Genomic DNA, 13,628 nt, shown 5'->3' on the forward strand with positions numbered 1-13,628 from the left:
GGGGTCAGATCATTTTCTGCACAATCTTTGCCATCTTGGTATCACTGGCCCCTCCTCCTGCACCTCAAATAGAGTTCTTTTACCCTTTCTGGAAGTCTCGGGGCCACCAATACTTGTGCCCATGCAACTCAGGCAGGCTTTCCTCCTAAGAGGTAAGGGAAGTACATCAGTCAAGCAAATGATTTCCTTTGGGAAGGGGTCAGATTCAGGATGGGCTGACGGCTGGTACCTACACAGAGCAGAGAAAGGAGACGAGCTCTGGGCTTCGACATTTATAGGGATGGGGAGAGACGGGGCGGTGTCTGCCACGGACATAATGCTGTATGAGCATACAAGAGGGAGAGAGAGTCCCAAGCAGGGTCCATGCCCAGCACAGAGCCCGACATAGGGCTTCATCTCACGACCCTGGGATCATGACCTGAGCTGAAATCAAGAGTTGGACGCTTGACCGACTGAGCCACCCAGGCGCCACAAGGAAGACTTCTTAAGCCAGACACAAACAGCACAAACCACAGACTTAAAGACTGAGAAACCACATTCTATGAACTTCTAAACAATAGAACACATTGTTGTTTTCAAAAATTAAGAGAATCCATGGAGAGAAGGTGTACAGTTGGCCAAGAATTGGGATTTGGAATACAAAAAGAAATGAAATCTGTAAGATAAACTCCAAAAAAAACCCAAGAGGAAAATGGGCAAACAGTATGGTTTACGCACATGCGCAAGCCGCCGAGCTTACCTCACTAACCATCAGTAGAATGAGGTGCAGACTCCCTCCACGTGAACAACATGGGTTTGAGCTGCTGGGGTCCACTGATATGGAGATTTATTTTGATACATACAGTACATAACATGAATACATTTTCTCTTCCTTATAATTTTCTTAATGACGTTTCCTTGTCTGTAGCTGACTCTGTAGTAAGAATACAGTATATAATACATATACAGACATGTGTTAGTTGACTGTGTTATTGGTAAGACTTCTGGTCAACAGTAGGTAAATTTCTGGGAGTCCCAACTGCCTGGAGGCTGGCATCCCAACCCCTGGCTCGTTCAAGGGTCAGCTTGACTCAACAGGAATAACTGTTGAGTAGGACCCGGGGAAACAGGAACTAGCAGGTCACTTGAGTGGTGCATGTCTGACAGGCAAGTTGGCAAAATGAACAATAAACCTGAAGCTACTTCTCTGGGGACACGTGCTTGGGAAACGCCCGTGTGTAAAGGAGAGGTCGATGGTGACCCAGCGTATCCTTACTTCTAGAAAAGCCAGAAGAACGTACGATGTGCTTCTCCAGTCAAGACGGGGTGGTGGGAAGCGTGCACCATCCTGCCCAGAACAACCACAAAGACAGGCCAACCTGATGAAACAAGTTCCAGATGCTGATCTCTGAGGAAGGGAACCAGCCATGAGACTGTGGCCATGCTGGCCTGGGGCAGAGTGAGCTCGAGGATTGGGGGTGGGGCCTGGCAGCTGGGGTCCAGGGAGGCCCGACGCCTGCAGGCCATGGGCAGCGTCCTCGGGAGAAGCGGGCTGCATTGAGCGAGCCGAGGGCTCTAGGGGGAGACCCTTGTGTGTTCTGCTGAGCGTGATGTGGGTGCCCCTGTGAGGAGCTGCCAGGCGGGGGCTGGGGCTCACAGCCTGGCACTGGGCAGAGCAGCCTCAGGGAAGGGCCAGACAGAGCTGGGAGGGTGGGCAGGAGCACACGAGAGGTGGCCCCTTCCGACCTCCATGGGGCACCCCTGGATGACAGATGGCAGCTTCTGCGGCCACGTGGACTTCTGCCTTGCCGCCTGGCCACGCGCACCCAGCCGGCCGAGATGTAAGAACATCTTAGCCCCATGGAAGTCCAACAAAACCCACAGAAAAGGACAAGGCATGGGACCAACAGGGCATCTGTAGGCTGTGGGGCAATGCCAGGTGGCCTCGTATGTGAACTTGAAGCCCTCCAAGAAACAGTTAGGGAACATTCCCCACGTGATGAAAATCACAACCCCAGAGACCCAAGACGCTCAGAAACTCGAAGGAGAGCTGTGGAGGAAACCACAGGAGGCTCCGAAAACTCAGATTGCTAGACACCAGAGGTGGGGGGGTACATCCCGATACAGTCACACAACAGCACAGGACAGTGGCTACATAGACAGCAATCGCCATCATCAATATAAAGTTTCACAAGCCCCCTAGGAATCACACATATATACTAAAGTATACACACTGTATCAGCAAGCATGAAACTACATGGGAACCGGGGCTTCCAAATTCTAGGGAGACGAGAGGGAGACGTGGCTAGAGGGTGTTCGAAGTCTTCACTTACGCTGTGAAACCTCAGGGTGTACCGTGTACTGATGTGACAACTTAAACACTGCAAGGTGATGGCCACTCCCCTCACATAAGTACGGCATTTGTTCTCAGGAACTGTTGGGTACACGGTACAGAATCGCTAACTGTAGTCCTCATGCTGTACATTAGCCCCCAGAACTTATCCCCCTTATAACTTTAGGTCGGTTCCCGTGACCATAATCTCCCCGTCCCCCAGCCCAGCCCCCAGCAACCTCTGCCCATTCTCTCTCAGTTTGAGGTTTTCAGCGTCCACGGAAACGTGAGATCATGCTGTGCCTGTCTTTCTCTGCCTGACTTACTCACTGGGTATAAGGCCCTTGAGCTCCATTCGTTACATTTTTTTTATACAACAGCAGGCTTTCAGGGAAGTGGCAAAGGTTAAGAAGGGAAAGACCTGGGTAGAAGGGGTTCCGAGACAGCTGTCGTATCATCAAGATTTTATAAGAAAATATTCACATCTTAATGGAAAACTGCAGTTTTTACCAAAGAGCTTTGTCTGTTTTCATGACATCTCCAGGCATTCATAGATGTGTCTCCACATACTGATTTTCACGGACCCATAAAAAGCCCAGATTCAACAGCACGAACCCACCTGACTGACGCCCAGCCACCTGCTAGCCCGCCTGTCAGCATGGAGGTGGGCATTGCTCTGGCACACGTATTCCCTAAAAACAAGTTTTAAAACTGGTGCCTCCGTACATACAAGTTATAGAGCTTGAGAGCCGCCATATGGAAGACTTACTTGTGCTGTGTCTAAGGGGGATCCAACGCACCACAGCCACTTAAATAAGATACGCGATCAAGCTCTTGGCTCATTCACCCTTCTGTCCTCTGGAACTCCAACTCCCCCACAGGTTTGCCCTAATATAATAACTGTATCGCATCATGCTTCTCAAATAAACCGTCTTCTTTAAAAAATGTCTATGATGGTAAACATAATTTTTCTACATTATTAGAATTAGTAAAAGGCAACTGATCAAAGTAACAATTACTGCTTTTAATCATTACCCACTACAGAGCAAGTCCCTTGGGCCAAGATTCTCTGCTGAGAGGGAAGGAGTGTGGAAGCACATGTGTCACTGCTACGAGACAGGGTCCTACAGGAACACTACCCGTTTTCATTTTACAGAGGTAACTGCTCAGAAACTCTGAACACAAAAATAGGTAGAAGACAGCATGTGGCTTTTTAAAAATAGCAATATTACTTGATTCATTGAATTCTTTGTAAATAATATGCCAAAAATCACAGAGAAATCCATCATCAAACAAAATTATTACTTTTTATTAAAGATTTTTAAAGTTTATTTATTTTGAGAGAGAGAGAGAGAGTGCGTGAGCAGGGGAGGGGCAGAGAGAGAGAGAGAGAGAGTGCCAAGCAGACTTGAACCCACAAACTGTGAGATCATGACCTGAGCCAAAACTAAGAGTTCGATGCTTAACTGAGCCACCCAGACGCCCCTTCACAAAACTATTTTTTTTAATCTTTATTTATTTTTGAGAGAGAGACCAAGTGCGAGCGGGAGAGGGGCAGAGAGAGAGGGAGACACAGAATCCAAAGCAGGCTCCAGGCTCCAAGCTGTCAGCACAGGGCCTGATGCGAGGCTTGAACTCACGGACCATGAGATCATGACCTGAGCTGAAGTCAGCCACTTAACCAACTGAGCCACCCAGGCGTCCCTTCACAAAGCTATTTTTAACGATCGGCTGATAACTCAACTATTTCCTTCAATTTTGCTGAACGCAAAGGAATGTCAAATACGTGACTTGGAAAGAGATGTGTTGCGTGTCCTTAGAATAATTCGCTTTCTTTCTGTGAGACCAGTATTCCCAACTGTCCCTTTGGTGGGCACACCGTGGTGGTGTCTATGCCTGGTAGGTCCTCCTTTTGCAAATGGGGGACCAGCAGCTGAGCAAAGTAAGCCTGCAGGACTCTGGGCACTTGCTTGGCGCAGGAGCTGGATAGTGTCATGGACAGCAGTGTGGACAACGGTGCAGGCAGTGGTGTGGGCAATGGCGTAGAAAAGGGTGTGGATGATGGCGAGGACAACACTGTAGACAGTGGCACGGACAACGGTAAGGACACGTTGCTGCTGCGAACACCCACGTGAAAATGTTTGTGCAACATGTGTTTTCACTTCTCCTGGGTGTGGACAACGACATGGAAATGGCCAGGGGTCCTCCCCGCGCCCCAGCCACTGCCCCGCGCTCCCTGGCTCTCACAAGGGGTCCTCCCCGCGCCCGGGCCACAGCTCTTCACACTGCTTCCGCACCTGCACCGGGACGAGGACAGTCTCTGCCCAGCACAGTGAACTCAAGCTGGTCTTTAACGGAGGTGCCAGCACCGGCTTCTCTCCGCACTGAGCACGCTGAAGTCCACAGTGTGGGCACAGTGACCTTGCACTGCCAGATACAGGACGTGCAGGGTCACCACCCCTGACAGCCAGGCCAGAGCTGCCTGCTCCAGGGCAAAACATGACAACTGCCAGGTCACTGACCACCCCCCTCCCCTCCCCCCGCAAGCCCCTCACCTGTCAAGGTGGTGGCACTCCTGCCCCTGAGGTCTGTAGTGGCCACCCTCTCGGCTGGGTTTCCAGAAGCTGGAGCCACGGGTACCCTCTTTTCTTGGCCACAGGGAACACTAGGGAAAAGCCTCCTCAGAACTTTCTCCACGAACACTACAAGTGAAAAAGGAAGAAAGAATTATTCACGGGGGTTCATTTAAATTGCAAATGGATTTTACCTAAAATAAAGACAAAGCCTGACATTACCACCAGAGAGAAAAGGGAATGTGCGTGAGGACAACCTAGCACGGACCCCCAGCACCATCCCCTGAAGCCTTGCCAGCATTGTCCCCTCAAGGACCCCCAGTACTATCCCCTAGAGGATCCCCCAGCATTGTTCCCCGAGGATCCCCAGGACTGTCCATCAGAGGACCCCCAGGACCGTCCATCAGAGGATCCCAGGACCATCCATCAGAGGACCCCCCAGGACTGTCCAACAGAGGAAACCCCTGCACTGTCCATCAGATGACTCCCCAGGACCATCCATCAGACGATCACCAGGACCATCCATCAGAGGATCCCCCAGGACTGTCCCTCAGGGGAAACCCCTATACTGTCCATCAGACGATCCCCCCAAGACTGTCCATCAGAGGACCTTCAGGAACATCCATTAGAAGACCCCCCAGGACTGTCCATCAGAGGCCCCCCAGAACCATCCATCAGAGGATCCCCCCAGGACCGTCCATCAGCGGACCCCCCCAGGACCGTCCATCAGAGGACCTCCCTGCACTGTCCATCAGAGGACGCCCAGAACCGTCCATCAGAGGATCCCCCCAGGACGATGCATCAGAGGACCCCCAGGACCATCCATCAGAGGACTTCCCTGCACTAACCATCAGAGGACCCCCAGAACTGTCCATCAGAGGAACCCCCTGCACTGTCCATCAGATGACTCTCCCAGGACTGTCCATCAGAGGACACCCAGCACCATCCATCAGAGGAACCCCTGCACTGTCCATCAGATGACTCTCCCAGGACTGTCCATCAGAGGACACCCAGCACCATCCATCAGAGGAACCCCTGCACTGTCCATCAGATGACTCTCCCAGGACTGTCCATCAGAGGACACCCAGCACCATCCATCAGAGGAACCCCTGCACTGTCCATCAGATGACTCTCCCAGGACTGTCCATCAGAGGACACCCAGGACCGTCCATCAGAGGATCCCCCCAGGACCACCCATCAGAGGACACCCAAGACCACCCACCAGAGGAACCCCTGCACTGTCCATCAGAGGATCCCCAGGACCACCCATCAGAGGACACCCCCAGGACCGTCCTCCAGAGGATTCCCAGGACCATCCATCAGAGGAACCCCCCCCCCCCCGCAGGACCACCCATCAGAGGATGCCCCTAGGACCGTCTATCAGAGGAACCCCCTGCGCTGTCCATCAGATGACTCCCCCAGGACCGTCCATCAGAGGCCACCCAGGATCGTCCATCAGATAATCCCCAGGACCATCCATCAGAGGATGCCCCTAGGACCGTCCATCAGAGGAACCCCCTGCACTGTCCATCAGATGACCCCCCCCCAGGACCATCCATCAGAGGATACCCAAGACTGTCCATCAGAGGACCCCCTGCACTGTCATTAGATGTCATTAGAGGACCCCTAGGACCATCCATCAGAGGGCCTTCAGGAATGTCCATCAGAGAATCCCAGGACTGTCCAGCAGAGGAACCCCTGCACTGTCCATCAGAGGACACCCCCAGGACCGTCCACCAGAGGATCCCCCCAGGACCGTCCATCAGAGGACCTCCCTGCACTGTCCATGAGAGGACCCCCAGAACCGTCCATCAGAGGATCCCCCCAGGACAATGCATCAGAGGACCCCCCCAGGACCATCCATCAGAGGACTTCCCTGAACTGTCCATCAGAGGACCCCCAGAACCGTCCATCAGAGGAACCCCCTGCACTGTCCATCAGATGACTCCCCCAGGACCGTCCATCAGAGGATACCCAAGACTGTCCATCAGAGGACCCCCCTGCTCTGTCATTAGATGTCATTAGAGGACCCCCAGGACCATCCATCAGAGGGCCTTCAGGAATGTCCATCAGAGAATCCCAGGACTGTCCAGCAGAAGAACCCCTGCACTGTCCATCAGACAACCCCCCCCAGGACTGTCCATCAGAGGACCCCCCAGACTGCCCATGAGAGGATTCCCCTGCACTGTCATTAGAGGTCATCAGAGGACCCCCAGGACCGTCCATCAGAGGATCCCCCCAGGACCATGCATCAGAGGACCCCCCAGAACCATCCAGCAGAGGACCCCCCTGCACTATCCATCAGAGGACCCCCAGAACTGTCCATCAGAGGAAACCCCTGCACTGTCCATCAGAGGACACCCCCAGGACCGTCCATCAGAGGACCCCCCTGGACTGTCCATCAGAGGAACCCCTGGGACCGTCCATCAGAGGACACTCCAGCACCATCTTCCAAGGGCCCCTAGCACTCTCCATCAGGGGACCCCCAGCTTGGTCCATCAGAGGACCCACTCCCTACAGGACCAGCAGCCTGGATGTCCACAGGTGTGGGGACAGGAGCCAGGCTGGGAAGAGAGGGCAGCAGGCCTGGAGAGTGGAGCATACGAACTCAGGTGTTCATGACTGGGTTTACAAGTATCTTTCTTCCCTGCAATGTTCTCTCTCTTTGAAATTGTGTAAAGTACAGACTGAGAACCAGTCTCCGATTTTGGGGTCCAGGTCCTGGATGCAAAGTGTCCTCCTAGACAGGTTCACACAGAATAGCTTGGGGCGAGGGGTGGAGCCGGGCAGACAGAGCAGGGCCTGGGGGGCCCGCAGCACAGGACACTCCCTGGGGAAGTGCATCTGCACACACTCCCCGCTGCGCTTAGGAAGACAAGCCTGGTTCCAGCAAGTACAGGGAGATTTTCCACTTTGTTTATTTTAGTTGACATTCTGCTTTAACCGGGGAGAAAGCTGTCATAATGAATAAGCATTTCTGTCCGGATATAATGTGGATAAAGAACGGGCTTGAATCTCAAAACGGCATCTTGGAAGAGGTGAGGGAAAGCGTAATAAAGTAAGTTTGTTTTAACCTTGGTAAATGTAGAAACGGGTGCATGAAGGAGAGAGCTGCTCTGGGGTGGCCAGCAGTCAGGGGCAGAGTCAGTGCGCTCGGGGCAGGCAGGCCAGCTTCCAGATCCCTCCATCGCTGGGTGCTTGGGGACTGGAAGTGGGTGGCCCTCGGCAGGGACAGGACCCTGAAGTCACAGACCCTCCCAATCTCATCACACTCTCGGGCAGTGTCCCTACTAGAAATGACTCCCACTGACCTGGCCGAGTTATAAAAACACAATTAGGGTTTAAAAATACGAAAGGGTGCCCTCCACCTTGATGGCTCCTCAGATAATCTACTAAAACCAGGCCGGCACTGGGAGCCTGTGCAGCCTGGTGGCTCCCAGGGAGGAAGGAAAACCGTCCGTGCTAGTGACACAACCATTTAAGGCCACAGGTCCTAGCAGTAAAAGATTCCCCATGCACTTCTGTTGAATGTTCTACAAAATCTTCACTGGCATAGGACCTGGCACAAAGCGTGTTTCCAGTACAATCTGCTGAGGGGAAGTGTTCCCAGAGCCTTCTGTAGAACACGTTCACAGGCAGGGTGTCTCGGAGCAGCACCCAAACTGGATTGTGGGGAGAAGCAGCTTGTTTTGCACATTAAAAAAAAAAATGTTCCGTGGTACTCAATGATATCAGTTAGAAATTCCATCGCCGTGTGATTCCTTAAAGGGCAGAGAGGAATGTTCTGTTCTGCCCCTGTTAGGTAGGACCCCGGGTTAAGGCTAGCTGAGCCCCAGCACTTCCCATCACAAGATGGGCAGAAACGCCCCTGACATGGCAGCACTGAGACAGGCATGGCTGTGTGACAGATGTGGCTGTACCTACCACATGTGGCCCTACCTCACCCACGAGTAGGGCTCTCTGGGATGCCTCTCCCCCTCACACACTTCCCACCAGCCACTAAAGGGCGAACCTCCACACCCACGCTGGTGTTTACACACAGCACTTGTTATTTCAATGACGCAGAACTGAACTCGCCTTTCCCACCCCATGTTGTATGCCCAGGGCCACTTCCCGACACCACAAGCAGCTCCAGCCTCATCGTGTACAAGCGGCCGGTGTCAGAAGCAGGGCCTGGGCGTGCCTGTGAGGAACAGGGGCACATGCAGTGCACCTCGTCTGTCTAGGAAACCTGGGGTGATCATCAGTGACCTGAGCCGCTGTGAACAAGCCTCCAGGCAACCTCAGATCGCAGGAAAAGAGGCCGCGTACTCAAGGCTTGAAGACAAATGTAAACACAAACACAACTTAAATATAAAAGTTCTGCACTTCAGCTTTAAATCCTATGTGACCATGTGGAGGTGGAGGGAGAACAGTGCAGATTCAGATGTGCCGATTCACAAAGGTCGAGAAGGTCTGTTCAGTTTACATTTTAGCAAATGACAGACACAGTTCCCCTAACTTTGCCTTTAAAACTGGGCCCAGTGGGGCACCTGGTTGGCTCAGTCGGTTAGGGGTCCAACTTCAGCTCAGGTCATGATCTCATGGTTCATGGGTTTGAGCCCCGTGTCGGGCTCTGTGCTGACAGCTCAGAGACTGAGGCCTGCTTCTGATTCTGTGTCTCCCTCTGTCTTTGCCCCTCCCACACTCATGTTCTGTCTCTGTCTCAAAAAATAAACACTAAAAACAAACAAACAAATTCAACCCAGTGGTCCAACAGCCAGAACAGAAAGAAAACCTTTCAGCACCCTAAGCTAAGCTGGGTTAAGAATCTCGTAAACCCAAGTGGCGAATGTGATTTCTCTCCTACACTAGCAGGTGTTAAAACCTCATAAGCAAAAACGTCCTTTCCCGCGGGACTAGGTGCTTCTCAGGACAAGGCTGGCATCTGGCTACTGCACCATGGCACGCTGGCTCTCCAGAAGCTGGAGGTGCTCGAGAGACTCCTTCCTACCCCCGCTCCTTGGTACAGCACTGTCACAGGAGAATGAGTACTTGGTACACAATTCCTGACAGTCGTTGGGATTGACGAGGATACCGAACACTGGAAATGCTGGCTTTATGTCCTACTGTCCATGATCCATGAGTTACTTACAAAGTGCACCATCAATAGGCAAAAGAATAGATGATCTAAGAGATGTCATGATGGGTTTCTCAATGTCAAGGGGGAGTTTTGTCTTCAATGAGAATTTTAACTAATAAGTCTGAACCCAATCTAACTATCCAGGTATCTCAGAATGAAATCATTTTGCTAATAAATGCACATCTAATGCTTTCAATTGCCAGAACTTAAAGCATAACGTCTTTGTAAAAATATCACTTTAATTAAAAAAAATCAGCTTTAAAGAGCAATGTATAACAAAATAACAATTACTTTCTGGCAACTAATATTGCTGGAAGATTCAGTCACGTGCCTCACTCTATCTCAGTGTTGAGACTACACGATAAAGTCGGGAATGAGACTCTGTGGGGTGCCTGACCTTCAGGTCCGCACAGCTGTGCTGAGACAAACAAGCCCTCGGTCCACCGCATGCACACAGCAACACTGCAGTTCTAGGGGACAATGTGGCCACGGTGCATGGAAGCAGTCACATGGACTCTTCTGTCGCTAAAAGAGTTCGTAGTTTATTTAAACAGAAGTAGCCAGCTATTTCAGGCCTAACAACATGTTGTACAGCCACTTAAACTCTCACTGCTACTCAGAGCCTACGGAGTTATGAATGAAACATGTACTCGACGAACCGCTTGATGGTTTCCTGCAAATATGGACTTAATTCTGTAAACAAAGCACATCTTCCAACTGGCCAAATCTACTTAGTGAGTCATGTTAAAAGCAGAGCAGGAAAGAAAGTACAGTAAAACCTTGGATTGCGAGTGACTTGTTCTGTGAGTGTTCTGCGAGGCGAGCAAACATTTCCAATAAATTTTAACTTGATAAATGAGTGAGGTCTTACAATACAAGCCGTATGTGACAACAAACGTCACATGATCACAACTGAGCCGATGGTTCTTCTCTCTCTCACTCTTGCTGCAGGATTGTGCATGATCGTCAATGCAATGTCACGTTTCCATGAAATCCTCAAAAGGAGGCAAAGGCAAGTGTCATTGGATAGGTTCCTTGTTAAAGCTGCATGAAAAGAAAAAGATTCCGTTGAGCCAACAGATGGCAGTCATTCCGTCAGTGACAGTGAAAGTCATCCTACATAGTAACCCTCCTCTCTCCGGTCTTCCTCACGCTGGCCTCAAAGATAAGTGCAGGTCAGTTGGTTTATTTTTATTATTTTGTATTATATTACAGTATTGTAATCATTTTTATACGAATATTTTTGTGTGGAACGAATCATCTGAGTTTCCATTATTTCTTTGGAGAAATTCACTTTCACGTCGAAGAAGTGCTTTGGATTACAAGCGTGTTTCCAGAATGATTTTTGCTCGCAAACCAAGGTTTTACCATATCATTATGTCTTTCAGGATGCTGGTACATAGCAAAGCATCGTTTTTAAAAAGTCTTTCATCTCTGGTTTGCTGAAATGCACCTTTTGACCTTGTGTGTGTGTGCGTTTACTCACTACAAATGTTAACTCTTCTTCAGTGCAATTACTGGGTTTAAATCTGACATTCGGGCATAAAAAGGGAAGAGTATATTCCATTTTTAACAAAGGTGTTAACAGCAGCATTTCAAGGAATTGCTTTCCCATTTGCTGTGATGTTAGAGCAGAAGCCCGAGAATGCCATGAGTGCGGTGTGCAGCAAGCTTCTGGAGGGCAAGCAGGTAAGCCCTCCCAGGTGAGCTCTCCCAGGTGAGCCCCCGAAGATGAGTCTCCTAGGTGAGCCCCTGCAGGTGAGCCCCCCAGGTGAACTCCCACAGGTGAGTCCCCCAGGTGAGCCCCTGCAGGTGAGCCCCCCAGGTGAGCTCTCGCAGGTGAGCGCCCACAGGTGAGCTCCCACAAGTGAGCCCCCACAGGTAAGTCTCCCAGGTGAGTCCTGCAGGTGAGCTCCTGAAGGTGCGTTCTCCTAGGTGAGCCCTCGAAGGTGAGCTCCCCCAGGTGAGCTCCCACAGGTGGGCCCCTGCAGGTGAGTCCCCTGGGTGAGCCCCTGCAGGTGAGCCCCCCGGGTGAGCTCCCGCAGGTGAGTCCCTGCAGGTGAGTTCCTCCAGGTGAGCCCTCACAGATGAGTCCCTGCAGGTGAGCTCTCCTAGGTGAGCCCCCGAAGGTGAGCTCCCACAGGTGAGTCCCTGCAGGTGAGCCCCCCCAGGTGAGCCCCCGCAGGTGAGTCCCCCCTCGCCCCCAGGTGAACTCCTGCAGGACAGCTGGCTGCACTCTGCAGCACTTCCTAGCCAGGCAGTCTCACAATAGGGGAAAACGGCTGTGTGCTCCATTTGAAACAGCTCTTATGAAAAAAGGAAAGGAAATAGGAACATTTTCTTTTAGAATATTCCATTCTGAAAAAAGCAAAAGAGAATTATAAAAGGTGGCACAGAAAAAGCACCCCATGACCTTTGACACCACTGAGGATGTTACCCCCCCCCCCCATCAATATCAGGAATGTTTTTCTTTCTGTTAAAAAAGTTCACTTGGATCACCAAGTAATACAGGTTCCCCTGAATATTTGTGTTCACAGTCTACTTTATTTAAAGTGGGGGAGCGGCTGTGCATTTAGTCCTCCTAAGTATACGCCATACATCTGGAGAGCTGTCTGCTGCGGAATGGAAGTGTTCACTCATTTGTGATTCTACAGGCAAGTTTGTCAGAACCTATGTTCTCATCCCTGCAAACCACGGTCTCCTGGAAAAGCGGGACTCTGAGGGGACAAGCAAAACGTGTGTGGGGCTAGTCTGGGACATGAGGAAGGCAATTAGTTCAAAAGCAGTCTTTTAAAGGGTGGACATTACTGGGAAGGAGCACAGCCAACGAGACTACATGCTCACTGGAACTACACAAAAATGGAAGGGACCCCAAATATCCACATAACTTTAAAATGCTTGAGAGGAAAACAGAATAGGTTTACGACACTCTCTAGGTTTCTGGTGAACACACTTACATGTGGAAAAGTGATCATCTAGAACTTGACGGTTGCCAGGCTTCCTGAAATCATACTCAAGAAACACTGCTACTGAAAACAGAAGCTCGGTGGCCGTGGCTGAGAGACCGTGCCCTGTCCTCACCTTGGCCTGACGCCAGGAAAACCGTCCAGAGTGCACTAGTGACAGACACACACGCACCAGTCACGGCTCCAGCGAGAAGGGAGAAATCTCCCATCTCAGCAAATGCCAGGTCAAGCCATCCCCCCTTTCCATCCTGAAATGGATGACTTCTGAGTATCTTGTTTTAACAGATGCTTTAAATCTAAACTTCTCACGGTTACTGTATTTCTTGGGATCTCATGTTCTGAATTTTATCTTTGCCATAAAGACTGCGTTCAAATGCCTGCCTGGTACCTGCCAGCCTATCCATAGCTTTCTCAACAATGTTCAATGTTTTATTTTTCCATTTTATCCCAATAATGAAGCAAGGTATTTAACCACTGTCTGTAATCAAGGAATAAAGGAATAAATTGATAATAGCACTATATCACTTCACAAGATAGAAAAGTTCAGTATAATATGTTAATTTAATAAATGATACTTTCTTAATGAGTTTCATAATAGAATCATAAATGTAACAATGATTAGCTAAGATTTAAGCAAGAGTTGGCAAGCTTTCTGA

At 50.6% G+C, this 13,628-nt stretch overlaps 1 protein-coding gene across 3 annotated transcripts in view; it reads right to left on the bottom strand.

The window, feature by feature from the left end:
- ERICH1 (glutamate rich 1) overlaps positions 1 to 13,628 on the bottom strand; it is a 71,363-nt gene that overhangs the window by 47,786 nt on the left and 9,949 nt on the right. For all 3 annotated transcript variants that reach the window (XR_008295767.1, XM_027049953.2, XM_015065694.3), the window contains exon 2: positions 4,867 to 5,013. Coding sequence is in view for 2 of the 3 variants with exons in the window: in XM_027049953.2 (XP_026905754.2) it covers positions 4,867 to 5,013 (147 nt within the window). In the remaining variant the exon portion in view is untranslated. The remainder of the gene's footprint in view (positions 1 to 4,866; positions 5,014 to 13,628) is intronic.

This window comes from Acinonyx jubatus, chromosome B1 (assembly GCF_027475565.1).
Source record: "Acinonyx jubatus isolate Ajub_Pintada_27869175 chromosome B1, VMU_Ajub_asm_v1.0, whole genome shotgun sequence".
Classification (NCBI taxonomy): Eukaryota; Metazoa; Chordata; class Mammalia; order Carnivora; family Felidae; genus Acinonyx; species Acinonyx jubatus.